Below are 17,742 nucleotides of genomic sequence, written 5' to 3' on the forward strand. Positions count from 1 at the left end.
ATCCTAAGTGGTTAGAAAGGTGCCTGGCTCCTAGAAGGTGTTCAGTAAACATTTGTTACAAGAAGGCATTAATTAATGCTCTTAAAGGTGGTTGTTGAACAAATGGATGCTCTTGAAACACGATGAAGACCCATTTCTCTGTCTTCTCATCTAGTTTTACTTAATAATAATAATTCTGCCAATCCTGTATTGTTTCCTAGTGCAAGGTAACAAATGAGACATTTTAGATAGCTTATCTTAGTTGTCCCTCACAGCAAAGTATTGTCTATACTTTGGAGAAGAGAAAACAGGCAGTGCAGTCCAGTCACAAAGCTGATCAGTGAGAAAGCCAAAACATAGGCTTATCTCCAACTTCAAGGCCTGTGCTCCCTTTCAGGTCACTGCATTTGATATTCTTTATCTCTTTATTTATTGAGCCATAATTCACATTCCGTAATATTCACTCTTTTAAAGTGTACAGTTCATTGGTTTTAGTATATTTACAAGGTTGTGCAGCCATTACCACTGTATAATTCCAGAACATTTTCTTTTCTTTTTTTTTTTTTTTTTTAAAGATTTTATTTATTTATTCATGAGAGACAGAGAGACAGAGGCAGAGGGAGAAGCAGGCTCCCCGTGGAACAGGGAGCCCGATGCGGGACTCAATCCCAGGACCCTGGGATCATGACCTGAGCCGAAGGCAGACGCTTAACCGACTGAGCCACCCAGGCGTCCCAATTCCAGAACATTTTCATTACTCCAGAAAGAAACCCCATACCTATTAACAGTTAGTCCTCACTCTTTCTTTCTGCCCCACCTGCTGGCAACCACTAATCTGGCTTTTGTCTCTGGATTTACTTATTGTGGACATTACACATTAAATGGAATAATACAATATGTGGCCTTTTGTGGGGCTTCTTTCACATAGTGTATACTTAGAAGATTCATTCATGTAGCATGTATCAGTACTTCATTCCTTTTTATGGTTAAATATCTCATTGTACGGATGTATCACATCTTCTTTCTTTCTTTTTTAAAGATTTTATTTATTTATTTATTTGACAGAGTGAGAGAGCACAAGCAGGGGGAACAGTAGAGGGAGAGGGAGAAGCAGGCTCCCCGCCAAGCAGGGAGCCCGATGTGGGGCTCGATCCCAGGACCCTGAGATCATGACCCGAGCTGAAGGCAGACACCCAACCATCTGAGCCACCCAGGCGCCCCCACATCTTCTTTCTTTTTTTAAAGATTTTATTTATTTGAGAGAGAAAATGAGTGGGCGCTGGAGGGAGAGGGAGAAGCAGGCTCCCCACTGAGCACGGAGCCCAATGTGGGGCTGGATCCCAGGACCCTGAGATCATGACTCAAGCTGAAGGCAGATGCTTAACGACTGAGCCACCCAGGCACCCCAGTCTTTTCACTTTCTTGATAGTGTCTTTTGAAGCGCAAAAATTTCAAATTTTGATGATGCCACCCAGGTGCGTCATCAAATCTTTTATCTTTTTTCTTCTATTATTTGTCCTTCTGGTGTCGTAGCTTAGAAACCATTGCCCAGTCAGAGGTCATAAAGAGTTATGTTAATGTTTTCCTCTAAGTGTCAATAATTGTAGTTCTTAGATTTAGGTTTAGATCTGTTCTGAAAGTGTATGATGTGAAGTAGAGGTCCAAGTTCATTCTTTTGCATGTGAATATCCATTGTCCCAGTACTATTTGTTTGAAAGACAATTTTTTCCCCATTGAATGGTCTTGGCAGCTTTGTTGAAAATTGACTATATTTCTAGATTCTTGATTCTTTTCTGTTGATCTGTATGTATGCATTTGATTTGTTTCTCTTGTCCAGTAGTCTTTGTCCCCTACTTCTAATTCCACAGTCTTGGGCCACTTTTTTTTTTTTTTTTTTTTTTTAATCTTCATACAGTGCTCTTGCCCTTTTCTCCATTTTACTACAACCCTAGCTTGAAACCTTTAAGTCACCTTTGATGCTTTCTTTTTCCTCACTCTTTATAATCAAAGGTTGTTATATCATTTGACCCCTGTCTTTATAATCTATTACTATTCTTTCCTGGGCTCTCACTGTGGCTTTCTGACTCATCTGTGTGGTCAGGTTTTATTTTATTTTATTTTAGTTTAATTTTTAAAATTATTTTAACTTTCTGTTTTTATTTTTAATTTAAATTTAATTTTTATTTTTAAAAAATTTTATTTATTTATCCGAGAGAGAGAAAGAGAGAGAGATCATGAGCAGGGGAGAGGAGTAGAGGGAGAAGCAGACTCCCCACTGAGCAAGGAGCCCAATGTTGGACTTGATCCCAGGACCCTGGGATCATGACCTGAGCTGAAGCAGATGCTAAACCAATTGAGCCACACAGGCGCCTGGTCAGGTTTATTTTATGTGCTTTTGTTGGGTTAATCCTATGTATGTATGACTTTGACTTCCTTCTTTGGCTCAGGAATTTTTTGTACTCTGTCCATGGCTTTTCCATCCCCATCTTCTGCTCTTTCTATACTCGTCCTTCAGTTCCCAGTTAGACTGGAGGACTCCGCCTCCAAATATGCCTTCTTCTTGTGTATCTCAACTTGATTAGTGGTTCTAACAGCATAAACATTGGCATTACAAATCCTGGCTCTCCCATTTACTATCAGGTAACTATGATTAAGTTAGTTAACCTTTCTAAGCTTTAGTTGTCTCATTTGTAAAGAAGGGCCAATACCACCTGTTTTCTAGGTGATTTATAGGATTAAATAAAATATGTAGAGTGCCGTAGAGTGGGCATTTAATAAATGTTGGATATTATTATGTTGCTGTTCTTCTGCTTGAGATGCTAACTCCCTTAATTCTAATGCCAAAAATTCGTCCTGTCCTTTTAGAGTAGAGTCCCTTTCAGAGTACCATGTTTCCCATAAAATTGTTGCTGGCATTTCACTTCTGATTCAGACTGGTTGTTAGTGCTTTCTCCTTTGAAACTCTGTGTACTTTTGTGTCTTTCGTATAGCCTGTGTGTTAAAATGCCACATAATTTCTGTGTGATCACATTCTTCTTTTTCTGGATTATAAACCACTTGAAAGCAGAGATAGTCTTGTTAAGCTTTGTATCCCTAGCAGGGGATTGGTTTTAGTGTGTAGTAAGCTCTCAATACATAGGTGAAATTCTTTTTGTTGTATAAGACCAATATCTCTTATTTAATATTAATATTGTTTAAGGTACATATCTTTTTCTACAAGGCTTTTGAGACAACTTCTTCATGAGTAAATAGCTTTCCTACCATCTTCCCATAGCATTTAATTCTGATCGCATTGTAATAGTCCCTGATTTGTGAGCCTTTTGAATCCAGGCTCTTTGTCTTAATCCGCCTTTAATTGTTTGCTTGTCTGTCTCCCCTCCCCTCCTTAGACTTCCATGAGGACATGGGCTGTACCTAAATCAGACTTTGATATATAGTGGGTGCTCAAATATTTGTTGAATAAATAGATGAATGAATGAGCTCATTTAAGTATCATGATAACATATTTTTAATGTTATGTATCCATATAATCATTGCCATATATCTTTTATCTTTCTATGTCTGTACCTTAGGTCTAGGAAAAATTTTTAACTATGAAATTCTTCATTGTGAGTTATATCTGACCTTATATAGGCAGAGCTTGTCTTTACTCTTAATACTGTATGGTGCTTCTGAGCCCAACTACTATATGAATCTGAGACTGAATTTAACTTTTTTCCCCCTAAGCTCATATGCTGTAGCTAAATTTGATAGGAGAAATTTGGTAGGACTCTTCAGAAGTCACTAGGCTTCTTGAGAGTGTACTTTTTATATTAGTGGAAGAGCTTGAGTGAATGGCCTTTTAGGCTTTAATCTGGAATGGACATATTCAGCCAAGGGAGGGAGTAATTGCTTTTCCAGGAATCCAAAGATAGTCACCATATAGGTACTGTCCATATAACTGGTAGAACAGACATAGTCCTGGCCCTCCATTTCTTAAGCTATAAGAGAAGAGGGGAGTAGTCACTTGAAATGATAATTAATAGAAATGAATGTTATTTTACAAGTTTCTAAGAAACGTTATAAAGAAATTCTTAGTATTTTTGAATTTAGGATCGTATAATATAACCTCAGATATTCCTAATAACTATACTAAATGTATATGTTTTTAGTGTAATTTTTAAAATTATGGATATAATACCTGTTACAGAAAATGTTTTTATTAGTACAGAATAATGTAAAGTCAGATTATAACCTAGTATAACTGTTACTTGCCTTTGCATTCCTGTCATTTTTCTCTTTTTTTAAAACACATTACATATATTTATCATTTTGTTTATGCTTATGGTTTCATCATAAACGTTAACATTTTTTCATATATATGTTAATATTGGCATAATAGTCAATTGTAGGATATAACATAATTTACTTAACCAGATGCTTATTGTTGAGCATTTGAGCTGTTGTCATTGTTTTACTGTGAGGGAAGTGAATGAGGCATTGACTCAAGTTTGTCTTCATATGCCAGTAAGTCTCTCTTGAGGTGGTTAATGAAGTGTGGAGGTTCTTCATGATGGTTACTGTATTTCTGTATCATTCTGTGGATGTGAGGGTAGATCACATTAGATCCATTTTTTCCCCCACTGAAATCCACCCCCCCTTCAATATGTGTAATGCTCCTTTTGGGAAAAGGGTGTCTTTTTTAAGATTTTATTTACTTGAGAGAGCATATGTGGGGAGGAGCAGAGGGAGAGGGAGCAGGAGAAACAGGCTCCCCACTGAGCGGGGAGTCCCAAGTGGTGCCTGATCCCAGGACCCTGAGATCATGACCTGAGCCGAAGGCAGAGGCTCAACCCACTGAGCCACCCAGGCACCCCCTGGAAAGAAGTGTTTTTAAGACTCTTTATATATATATAGCACCAAATCACTTTCCAGATACTGTGTTTTCACCAGCAATATAGGAGGGTGCTTTTCTTAGTGACTGCTGTAAAACAAAAGAAAACAGAAAATAAAAATGAGAGCCCTTAAATTCAGTTCTGTGCATGAGCTATACAAGGTTTGCATTATTATTACTATTTTTTTTAAACACAGACCAGTTATTTGGTTCATTCCTGATGAGTTGGTTTTTTCATGCTATAAAACAGGTGATTTGATGAAGACTGCTGCAGGAGAGTTTGCAGATGATCCCTGCTCCTCTGTGAAGCGTGGCAACATGGTTCGGGCAGCTCGAGCTTTGCTCTCTGCTGTTACCCGGCTGCTTATTTTGGCTGACATGGCAGATGTCTACAAATTACTTGTTCAGCTGAAAGTTGTAAGTACAGGCCTGTGTCTGTAATTTGTTCTTTCCATCACAGTGAGGCTGCTGCTGGCCACAGTTAATTCAGCATTCCTTAGAGTTTGTTTTGGTTTTGAACTTGGTTACCTAAGTGGACCAGGAATGTTTTCTTTAGTTTCCATTTTCTGCTCTTCGCTCAGTGTACCTCAGACTGGCTGTGCTATGAGCCTGTGTAGTCTTGATTTTAATAAAGGTACTGTGTTGACTCCTTCCCTCTGCAGGAGTGATGAAGCATTTCCTTATTCCAGAGTTCCAGAGTTGAGAAACCAAGATGTGTTCAATTCTATCATTTTAAAAGATAGCAGTCAGGATAATGCACCTATGTAGTAGGTGCTCAAATATTTGAGGGCCACGTAAACTGAAGAAAAAGTTTAGATTGCTATCTGAGTAGCTGTTAAAAGGAATAAAGTAGTATAGCTCTTTTTTACAAACAGATTTGCTTTGTTTAGAATTTTTCTTATTTAGGGGTATGTTTTATAGGTGGAAGAAGGTATCTTGAAACTGAGAAATGCTGGCACTGAACAAGACTTAGGAATACAGTATAAAGCCCTAAAACCTGAAGTGGATAAGCTGAACATTATGGCAGCCAAAAGACAACAGGTACAGTCATGATTTGGGGATATATTAAAGTTGTTTATATTACTATCTAATGCGAAAAATCGATTTTACTTAAGTTTTCTGAAGGTACCAGTACCTCCCTCTGCCAATATAGTTCCACTAAAACATTTAACTTATGAAGTATCCTTTTAGTATTGTATTGTTAATAAAGCTGTAATTAAGTTGCATTCGTGTTGTGCTTCTGTTTTAATTTTCATGAAAATTTTACTTTAAATAGCTTGGCAATTGCAGTAGTGTCTGGAGAGGTGAGAAGGTCTTTGTTATGTGCCTTGAAGGATTAACTTGAGTTGGTGGTAGAGTTTAATTCAGATTTTTAAAAACCTTAAACCAGTTGAAAATTATTGGAATTACTTAATTTTTAAGATAATGATTTCCAGTTACAATTTTTCCTTTTGCTGCAATAGCTTTGTTTTCCCTAATATAATAAATATACTTGTCCAGGGCTGTCCAGTGATGGAAATGTGTTATATCTATGCCAATACTGTAGCCATTTAGCCCACATGTGCCCATGAGCACTTGAGTGACTAGCATGACTGAGAAAGTGAATTTTTTTTATTCTTATGTTAATCCCCATACATTACATCATTAGTTTTAGATGAAGTGTTCCATGATTCATTGTTTGTGCACAACACCCAGTGCTCCATGCAGAATGTGCCCTCCTCAATACCCACCACCAGGCTAACCCATCCTCCCACCCCCCGAGAAAGTGAATTTTTAATTTTATTTACTTTTAATTGAACTGGCCAGTACAGCTCTAGACACTCGGATTTCTATTGTTTAAGGCAGCATGGTAATCTAACAGCTGGGCCTGCCATGGTCTTTGGCAAAGGAGAACTATAACAAGGTGCTAGTTTCATTTTCATAAGTGAAGAATTATTTAATCTAAATATCTTCCTTTAATTTAAGACTAATTTCTACCTTCTGAGATGCAGTATGACATACTGGGTTAAAATCACAGCATAGGCTTTGGAGTCAGGCTATGTAGGTTCAAATCCCGATTCCAACATTTACATGAATCCAGCAGGTTATTCAAGCTTTCTGGTCCTCCGTGTACTTACCTGTAAACGGTTATGACAGTTGTCATACTACCAGGATTGTGGTACAGATTAAATTCATTAGTACATATTAAAACACTTTGAACAGTGTCTTGACTCATAATAAGCGTTCAATAAATGTTAACTTCATTTTACTATTATTATGACAATGGCTGTATTTTTGATATTTAAATTTTTTTCATGAAATCATGGCATTGTACATTTGAACATTCTGATTAGGCAGAGTAAACATTTGGTAATCCTAAAAAAAAATTACTGGAATTACTTGATTATCAGAAACTAACCCCCTTCTTCCCTCACATTTGGCCACTGTTTAAGTATTCCTTAGTAGTTTCCATAGTGTTACAAATTTGTGTTGTGTGGCATGTGGATCATTGTTCTTATTTTTCCAGGCTTTGCTAGCCCTTTGGAATTTTGGCACTTAGGGTGCTTTGAATGTGGTATGTGATGGAGGGGAGATGCACATGTCACCATCCAGTTTCTTAAAACTTCCATAGTTCTGATCATGCTTGTGGCTTTTTCAAAGCAAAGCCCTGAAAAGATAATTCTTATTCTTGTTTGCTGATTCCTGTATCAGTTAGGATATTTCATGCTACAGTTACCAGAAAAGCCAGTTCCAAAACTGCTTGAACAGTGGGGTATTTATCTTCTCACTAATTAGAAGTCCGAAATTAGGTGTGATTTTGAGGTGGTTAAGATGAAAGGTTTTGCGGTATCATTAAGGATCCAGGTTTTTGACATTTTCCAGCATTGCTGTGTTCAGTGTGCCCGGCACTGGATGGCTATAGGAGCTTTAGGCATGATACTTGTACACATCCCTGTGTCCAACAAGAAAAAAAGAACTGTTTCTTCCATATGTCTTTTTTATAAGCAAATGATCTAGAAGCCCCTAACAGATTTGCCCTAAATCTGAATTGTGTAACATACCCATTCTTCACTAATCATTAGTGAGAGGAAAGCGGTTGTATGTCTAACTCAGAGTCATGAAGATCTCCCTTCTACTGAGATTAGGGGAGGTATCCTTCTTGAGGACAGGGACACCCAACAAGAGCTCTGCTTGAGGAAAATGGAGTCAGGATAGTAAATGTCCAATATAGGCTATCCTCAGCTTTGGAGTCTTCTTAGTAACTTTCATTCGGTTATATTATAACAGTATAAAAACTACCCCACAGGATTGAGAAGATTAAATTAAATAATGTATGTAAAGTATTTAATAAGGTTATTGACCATATTTCAAGCTTAGGTTGTGATCACACTGGATCTGCACATATGAGATCCTGGTTTTACATTTCCATTACTTAATGTTACACCTGATAATATAGCTAGGTTTGATGTGTTGCCTAAGTTACTTAGTTCTTGTAGGCTCAGTGTATTTTTATCACTTATCCCTGTGTTGGCTTATGTCTCCATCATATAAATCACAAGTTTTTCTTTTTGCTGGGCCTAATCATTTCTAAGAACTTGTTTAATAGTATGATAATTCTGTAAATATGGCACAGTGGCCCAGTTATGTTCACAGTTTATTTTGCTTAATGTTTTTTATCTAAATTCTCATTTGAATACGTGAAATAAATGTTAGTTATACTTAAAAATTAAGTTTGGTGAATAGTCTCATTGTCTTAAAGCCTAGTCTGATCTTGTTTATGAAGACTTACACTTTGAGGAAAGTAAGGACGTTTAGACTGCCACTATATTGGCTATCTTTGCAAAATGGTAGAGTAAGTAAATTGATGATGTTCTTGAGATAGAACACAATGATAGACCAGACTTTTGTATGCTATTGCAAAAACTTACTCAAAAGTAATACTGCCTGACTTTTTAATTCTGTGTGCCATGAATATATGAAGAGTTCCTTGAACATACACTAAAAAACACTGATACACTAAAAAACAAACAAAAACCAGTAAATTTCAGATATTTCTGAAATAAGATGTAATTAAAATCTCGAGGTTATTACTTGGTGGACGGTCTTATATTTGCCCCTCCATATCTCATTTTCACCGTTGTTCATCTTGTTCTCTGCCCCAGGAACCTGACCTGTCTGGACTGCATCCAGGGCTCCTTTGCCCTCTAGGTCCTGGTTGGGTTTGGCCAGTGGGGGAGCATCAGTAGGAGATCAGAGGAGATAGAAGGGTCAGGCTGGGGATTTATTCCCCTACCTCCCACCCTGCTTATTGGTCTGGGTGGATAAAAGTCATAGCCCCTGTCGGGTGGTATACTCCACACACCTTGCTCCCTGGTTTCTGGTAACAGCTGCCTCTTTGTCTCTTCAGGCCTAAGTGCTTATCAGTCTTGTGGTTTCCCTGTACTTTCCCCACACCTTTTTAGCACAGTCCCTGAACCATGTTTGAGTTACTCAGTTTGATTTGTTTTCTGCTGGTGTCTTGATTGATGCATGGTCCCATTTTAAAGTTTGTCTTGCGTTTGTAGTATGTCCTGGTCATTTATAGTGTTCCTTGGGCCTAATTCTTAAACCTTTAGCCTTAGCCTTCTGCAGTAGAATCTACTGAGTAGGCTAGCTGTGGGCGCCTTTGTGCCTCCTGATCATAAAGTAGTCTTTTGTAGGACATAGGTCTTGGTGTGTATTCCTATAAACTAGTGCTTTCCTTGGGAATTAAACTGCTACTCATTTTATCCTAAGGTCCCAGCCTGGTGGAAACTTGATTCTGCCTTTTGGAATTGCCCATTGGTCTCCTTCAGTAACTGGTAACATTTTTTTTCACAGTGTGTGTTTTCTGGCAGAATTCCTATACTGTTGTATGTTTAGCGCCCTAGATTGTTTTCACCTTTAACTTTTTCTTCCTTCCTCAGGCATGGTATGTAATAATTTACCTTCTCATTGAGCCTCTTATCTTTGCAGACAGCCCGTAGTCCAGAAAAGGGGTATTTCCTCAAGAGCAGTGTTTGGGTGTGATGTATATACTGGCTTCTTTAGCCTCCCTTGATCATTTAAGCAGCAACCACCCATTGAGGAAATGCTAAAACTCATAAGGTCTGCAGGCTCTTTGAAATTTATCAGTTTCTCTTTAAGGTTTTTCTGGGGCATGGTGTGGTGGTGGGAGTGGTGAGGATGTTGCCGAAAATAATAATGAATGACTCTAAAAAGGTATTTTCTATGTGCTAAACTGTTATAAACCTTTTGTGAATACAGACTCATTTAATCTTCACAAAATAGTATAAGGTAGGTACTATAATTGATCAGATACTCATTTTTATAGATGAAAGAACTGTAGCACAGGGAGATTAAATAATTTGCTGAGGTCGTTCATCTAGTCAGGTGGAGCCAGTTTTAAACCCGGGCCCCAGGGGCAGAGATTTTCTCTGTTTCTCCTCCTATAAGGAGGACTGGCTGTGTCTCCTGTGGTCAACTCTGTCTCTTCAATTTGCTAGAGGTGGAATACTTCGATGTTTACATTCCACCCACCCGGGTACATAGAGCTTGTTGAGATATTTGCTAAAAATGTAGTGAACTCTGACTTTCACGATTTCTTTTTTATTTTTTATTTAAAGATTTATTTGTCAGAAAGAGAGATCACATAAGCAGGGGAAGTGGCAGGCAGAGGGAGAAGCAGGCTCCCCCCTCAGCAGGGAGCCCCATGTGGGACTCGATCCCAGGACCCAGGGATCATGACCTGAGCTGAAGGCAGATGTTTAACCGACTGAGCCACCCAGGCGTCCCTTATGATTTCGTTTTCTGAAAACCTGAACACTGTGGTAATGGATAGTAATGTGTTTTAAGTGTAAATAATCAGGACTGGCTGGTTTTGCCTACGGACCAATTTTTTTTTTTTAAAGATTTATTTAAGGATGCCTGGGTGGCTCAGTCATGAAGCGTCTGCCTTCGGCTCAGGTCATGATCCCAGGGTACTTGGGATCGAGTCCCGCATCAGGCTCCCTGCTCTGCGGAAAGCCTGCTTCTCCCCTTCCCACTCCCCCTGCTTGTGTTCCCTCTCTTGCTGTGTCTCTCTGTCTTTAAAAAAAAAAAAAAAAAAAAAAAAAAGATTTACTTATTTTTTTGAGAGAGAGAGAGCTTGAGCATGAGCAGGAGGGTCAGAGCGAGAGGGAGAGAGAATCTCAGGCAGACTCCATGCTGAGCATGGAGCCTGACACAGGGCTTGATCTCACTACCCCGAGATCATGACCTGAGCTGAAACCAAGAGTCAGTTGCTCAATTGACTGTGCCACCCAGGTGCCCCTGGACCTTTTCTTTAAGTATATTTGTTTGAATACAAGAGAAGATATTTGATCACATGGCTACGATTTTATATTGTTAAGGAAATGAGAGGAAACTTTTACTTGACTTTCTACCTCTTGGGTAGAGAGAGTGATGTAGATTACTTAGAACTTAGCTTTTATTTCTTGGTCCCTGCATGTGATGGTTAGTTCAAATTATGTGGAAAGCAGTCACTTCTTTTTCATGTTTTCTGTTTGTTCCTGAGTCTGCTTAAAACACAATTGGATTGATACAGTTTGGGAATCATGAAGGCTAAGGTGGATTAAGGGACTCTAGTTTCATAAGTAATCTATTAAATTCCTCAATAGCTCATGTTTTCACCAATCCAGATTACTTATCACCACTACATATTTGTAAAGTAATACTTATGATTATTATTCTTCTGATAGTAAATCAAGTGTTGCCTTGTGATAGTGCCCATTTTCTTATCTTTATTTAACAAAATCTAGTTTATTTATGTTATGGCAGACATAGTTCTTAAGAGAGAAAGCTGAACACTTTAGCAGTTAGGACATATGATGATATTTAGTTGTCATTTTCATCGTAGATTGAAATACAGACCCCATACTTGGTAAGTAGGAGTCTATCAGACATAAATTTTGGTGAGGGCAAGACATGTAGAAAATGCACACACAACATTTACACCAGCTGCTTAAGCATAATGGGTAGCCTTTGCCCCTTGTCACAGCTTGAGTCTTGAGATGATCATCAATTCTCTAAATCCATGGGGTCCTGTTTCTAGTGTAGTCTTTAGAAAGGTAAAAGTTCTCATACCAAGCCAGGCAGTGACTTTAGGAAAGTCAAGTGTTGAATAGTAATTGTGGCACCTATTAGCTTTAGGTGACCAGAAGTTTCTTTGGTAACCTTTGTAAGAGATTATACTGATTTAGGTTATAGATACTTAGGGAAGAATTCTAAAGCTAATTGCGAAGCATTTTATAAAACAGAGGACCATGTAAGTACTTAGAGACAAATGCCTCCCTAGAAGACTTTAAGTCCCTGAGGTGGTGGTGGAGGGCAAGACATTTAGAAAATGCCACACAAAACATACGAACCATCTGTTTAAACATAATGATTAGCCTTAGCCCCCTGTCATAGCTTGGGTCTGGAAATGATCACTGATTCTCTAAATCCACAGGGTCCTGTTTCTGAATATTTAGCCTAATGTACTGTGCTACAGGGCATTTGGAGTGCTGTGAGCTATTACTTGCAAATTCAGATTCCAAATGAGAAAAGAATTCTAGGAGGAAAAGTAAGCTGTCATATTATACAAGGTTTGAATGAAGATGCAAACCTAAAATACGTAGCGAGATGAAGTACCTGAAAAAAAGAAGCCAAAGTTAGGTGTCTCTGATGCTTAATTAGGAATTCATCTAAAAAGATAAGCCATTAAATGGCTAAGTCAGACTTCAAATTGGGTTATTGACTTTGGCCTTTCTTAGTTAATTTTTCTCTTACTGTTTACACATGTGATATTCTTTTTTAAGACGTTTAAATTTGTACTGTAGGGTTTAGTTGGCGCAATTAACGTTGAAATTCTATGTTCACACATAGAGCAGATCTGTTGGTCAGTTAGGGTTATCACTTCTGTTTCTCTTTTGTGGTGGTAATCTATATTTACTAAAGATATGTGTCCCCCCACCCCCACCCCCAGCACTTTCAGTAACAGTGGGATACCAGAAATATCCTCTTCCCTTGGTATCACTTATTTGACACTTAGTGCATCCATTCAGCCTACCAAGTAGATGTCAGTATTGGAAATCATGCCAGGAACCTCAATTTTTTTTTAATCTGTGGATTATAATTACAGGTAGAGAAAATTGAGAAAGGACAGTTTCACTTAAGACCACATGTATATAGAGTATTACAACGAAATAAAAACCTTTTGGATAGGGGCACCTGGGTGGCTCAGATGGTTAAGCATCTGCCTTTGGCTCAGGTCATGATCCCAGGGTCCTGGGATCGAGTCCTGCATCGGGCTCCCTGCTCCGCGGGAAGCCTGCTTCTCCCTCTCCCACTCCCCCTGCTTGTGTTCCCTCTCTCGCTGTGTCTCTTCTCTGTCAAATAAATAAATAAAATCTTTTTGGATAAAAGTCATGGAACACCTGAGCCTCAGCTTTATGTATTAATGATCTATGTCCCAAGGCCATTTTTGGGATGGGGGAATGGAGGGGGAAGGGTGAGGGGCAGAGTGGCATACTTGAGAGAATAGCCTGCTACATCCTCACTTGGTTGGTTTGCATAGTTCATGTACACTTGTGGTATCCCATCCCAAATTTCACAAAACTCTTGTAATGAACTTTTATAACTTAGTAAAAAAGAAATACTCAAACTAAATCTTACTCTGTTTAAATGTGTCTCTGAATGATTTTTCTAATTTGTTTGGAATAGGTACTTACATCTTTATATAGTTGTAATGAAGATGCTAGTCAGTTTTATGTTTTGCTTTTCAGTTAGTGTTCTGCTAGGTGCTTTACATGCATTATCCCATTTGATCCTCAGGACAATTAGAAAGAGAAACCTATTATTGCTCCTATTTTATAGAAGGTGAAACCAAGTATGGGGATTTTATTTTATTTTTTTAGAGATTTTTATTTTTAAGTAATCTCTACATCCAACGTGGGGCTCAAACTTAAAACCCAGAGATCAAAAGTCGCATGCTCTACACTGAGCCAGCCAGATGCCTTGAGTATGGGGATTTTAAATAAGATCACAATAGCCAGAAAAAGTACAGCTGGAGATTCAAATCCAGGTCTGTGTGATTTGGAAATGTTTGAACTCTTACCTACTAGCCCATGCTGCCTCCTTTGTTATGAAGCCAGACTGTTCATGAAACTATTGTGTCTAATTAGTAGAGTTTCTCACTTTTCAGCATTTACTGACAAATTTTTTTATGACTAGAACCCATATAACGACTGTTCCAATTTCTTGTTTTATAGGAACTGAAAGATGTGGGCCATCGTGATCAGATGGCTGCAGCCAGAGGAATCCTGCAGAAAAACATTCCAATCCTCTATACTGCATCCCAGGCATGCCTACAGCACCCTGATGTTGCAGCGTATAAGGCTAACAGAGACCTAATATATAAGCAGCTGCAGCAGGCGGTCACAGGCATTTCCAATGCAGCCCAAGCCACTGCATCAGACGATGCTTCCCAGCACCAGGGTGGAGGAGGAGGAGAACTGGCATATGCACTTAATAATTTTGATGTAAGTTATACTTGGGAGGCAACTTCAGGTTCTTGACCATCTGCCCAAAGTTAAGAGGTTTCTAGGGAAATGTGGTCATGGTTTCTGATGCAAGTTCATTTTCTACTTTAGATTTGCAGTCTCTGTCAAAAGAAATTTTAGAAATCATTGGTCTACTTGATCTTGACTTGGCCTACAAAATTTTTTCCTTTTTCTTTCTCTTTTTTCTTCTTTTCTCCTCTTTTCTTTTTTGTTAAACTTCTAAATTCTTTTATTAAACTTACGTTTCCTATGGGGTCATTATTTGTTGAGGATATGAGTTTGGTTCATTTCACCCAAGATTGTAACCTTTCGGCAGATGTAAAGCTTTGGGAGATAGAGGCAAAGTGCATGCAGACTCTGACCTCCAGGGGCTCACAGTTTAGTGGGAAAAACAGATACATCATAAGTGATTATGACACAAGTGTTATCATGTTAATCTTGTCTGCCTAGAGCCTAGATGCACTTCTCAATAACTAAATCGTAATAATATATAAAATTTATTCAAGTGGAAGCAAATTTGGGCTTAAAATACTCTTAGCATAATTCCATGTAGTTATCTTTTTATAGTTGATGTCCTGGATCTGTTCTGTATATACGTTCTCTGTTCACACTGTCCTATATATCAACTTTTTTTGGTGGGGTTTTGGGTGGTGGTGGTGGTGGTTTTTTTTTTTTTTTTTAACACTTCTACCCACAATGCCTCATGGCTTCCAGTAGATGGCAGCAGTTTAAGATTTTTTTTTTTAAGTGCTTTTTTTTCTTTCTTTAAACCCACTGTTGGGTTTCATTATTATTATTACTTTTTTTTTTATTATTAACATAAGAGAAAATTGCCTTCTATGTGGCCAGCATCCTTTCATAAGTAGGAATGCTTTGAAGTAGAGAATCTATAATGGAGTGCATTTTGTTTTTAACAGTTTTTCCTTGCCTTTATCTTTTCTTCCTTTGTCTGACCCTTTATTTTGGCTTGTGTAACTGAACATTGCTGATAACGCATGACTGATTTAAGACTTCATAAATCATAAAATTCTACAGACCATGGTGTTAGAAATTACTTTTTACACTGGAACCTTAATTATTAAATGCCTTTATAGTAAACTTACGACGCATCTTAAAATTTATTGACACTTTTTTCCACCCCACTCAAATTTGGCAGTCTTAGGTATCGGCCTCTGTGAAGGCACTAAGGATTACATTTTGCCCTCATTTGAGTAGTAAATGTCAGAGGCTCCTTAACCTGTTAGGACTAGAGTGAGACTTCATAAAATGAGGGGGTTGGACGAAGTGATTGCAGGCCCATTGCAGCTTAATGACTCTTAAAATTCTATGACCACTCATTCCTCATTCTTATTGGTCAGAAGTCATTGTGTATTCAGTTTTAACCAGAGAAATCTTTTTTTTTTTAAAGACTTTATTTATTTGCGAGAGAGAGTGAGAGAGCACGAGAGCGGGGAGGGTCAGAGGGAGCAGCAGACTCCCCGCGGAGCAGGGAGCCTGATGCGGGACTCAGTCCCAGGACCCTGGGATCATGACCCGAGCCAAAGGCAGATGCTTAACTGACTGAGCCACCCAGGTGCCCCAACCAGAAAAATCTTGAAATAACTTAATCTGGTAAGAAAAATGGTCAGCTAAAATGTGGGTTAATAATGAAGTGGAGGCCTTACACGTTCAGTTTTGAAACTGAGGGTTCTTGGGAATGGAAAGAAGAAATGTATACTTACTGGGAAAGGGCAAGCTTTTTTAAAGAAAAAACTTGGCCTTTAACTTTAAATCGGTAAGAACAGTCCCCATAAAGAAAAATTAAAGGGAAAATATTTGCACAGACATTTACCAGTGTGAGGATAAATTGTATTAAATGGAAAAGTTGGAGGGAGGCCAATAGCTGCTGTCCTGGGGGTATTGATGTTTGACCTTGTACCTAAAGCTTGCTTGTGACCTGACCTCACTCACCACTGGTAAAGCTGGATTTAAGTGGAGTCAGGGGAGTGAAGAGGAGACAGAGGAAGGTTTTATTCTTACTGGGGCAGTTATACCTCACAGAGTGGCTTTTTGGGGATGGATTGCTATCATCTCTTACAGATTACCTCAGAGTCTTTAAGCAAAGAGAGTCTCTAATTTAGACATAACAGGTTGAATATGAGACTGCATTGTTTATAAAATTTGATGAGGTGTGTAAGATGAGGAAAATAGATTGGAATTGATTATAAATGCATTCCTTTCTGAAACTTTGAGGACAGAAGTCAGTGTCTGTTTTTATTGTTTTTTTGCTGTGAAACAGTTCTGCTCATGTCATACAGCAGTTTTATACTCTGTATATAGAAAAGGAAAAGAGAGCTCACTTATTTTCCTTGAAATTCTCATTTGGTAACTTCACTAATACTGTAGAAGCTGGCATGTAGATGTTCAGATTCAGTAGCGTGAATATGATTTTTGTGCTGATGTATTTGTGTTTGCATTTGTAGTATGTTATCTTACTGAGGCCCCATTCAGCTGGATAGTATTGCTTCCAGTGCTGCCTTTGAGAAGTGGTCTATCATGGGCCAACTTGTATGGCTATCATCTAACAAGAAGTATAACTTTTTTTTAGGCATTGGAATTTTTATATTAAATCTTGATGTTCCTGATCAACACTTTGCTCACCTTCATTAATAATGGAGGGAACAGAGATTACCACTAAGATTCAATAACACTTTCTCTGCAGAAACAAATCATTGTGGACCCCTTGAGCTTCAGTGAGGAGCGCTTTAGACCTTCCCTGGAGGAGCGCCTAGAAAGCATCATTAGTGGGGCTGCCCTGATGGCCGACTCGTCCTGCACACGTGATGACCGGCGTGAGAGAATTGTAGCAGAGTGTAATGCTGTCCGCCAGGCCCTGCAGGACCTGCTCTCAGAGTACATGGGCAATGTGAGTATCCGAACTTTTCCTTTGAAGTGAAGAGTTTTTGTAACAGATGCTGGATCTGAAATGTTTTAACTAAAAATGGCTAGTATGCTCTTGGTTCCTTGACCCTTTAGAGATGGGCAAATTTTTCAAGGAATGGATCAAAAAATGGCTTTCTATGTTCCCCTTTCCTCCCAACTTTTTATATTGAAAATTTTTAACTTGTAAAAATCCTACAGTGAGAACCCATCTACCCTTTATCTAGATTTATCAGTTAAAACTTAGATACATGTGCATGTTTGTGTGAACAGATGTATGGTTTATTTGTATAAATATATGCACACACACAAAACCTTTTTTTCTATTTAACATTTGGATGTAAGTTGCAGGTATTGTGTTGGTTCAGCTCTAAACACCTTAGCATCCATGTA

At 38.4% G+C, this 17,742-nt stretch overlaps 1 protein-coding gene across 2 annotated transcripts in view; it reads left to right on the forward strand.

The window, feature by feature from the left end:
• The window catches only part of CTNNA1 (catenin alpha 1), a 183,670-nt gene that overhangs the window by 53,583 nt on the left and 112,345 nt on the right, over positions 1–17,742 (forward strand). For both annotated transcript variants that reach the window (XM_035014240.1, XM_035014241.1), the window contains exons 4-7: positions 5,103–5,269; positions 5,774–5,893; positions 14,140–14,409; positions 17,132–17,335. In XM_035014240.1, the coding sequence (XP_034870131.1) occupies positions 5,103–5,269; positions 5,774–5,893; positions 14,140–14,409; positions 17,132–17,335 (761 nt within the window). The remainder of the gene's footprint in view (positions 1–5,102; positions 5,270–5,773; positions 5,894–14,139; positions 14,410–17,131; positions 17,336–17,742) is intronic.

Source organism: Mirounga leonina, unplaced genomic scaffold (assembly GCF_011800145.1).
Source record: "Mirounga leonina isolate KUSES-001 unplaced genomic scaffold, KU_Mleo_1.0 Mir_168, whole genome shotgun sequence".
NCBI classification, from domain to species: Eukaryota; Metazoa; Chordata; class Mammalia; order Carnivora; family Phocidae; genus Mirounga; species Mirounga leonina.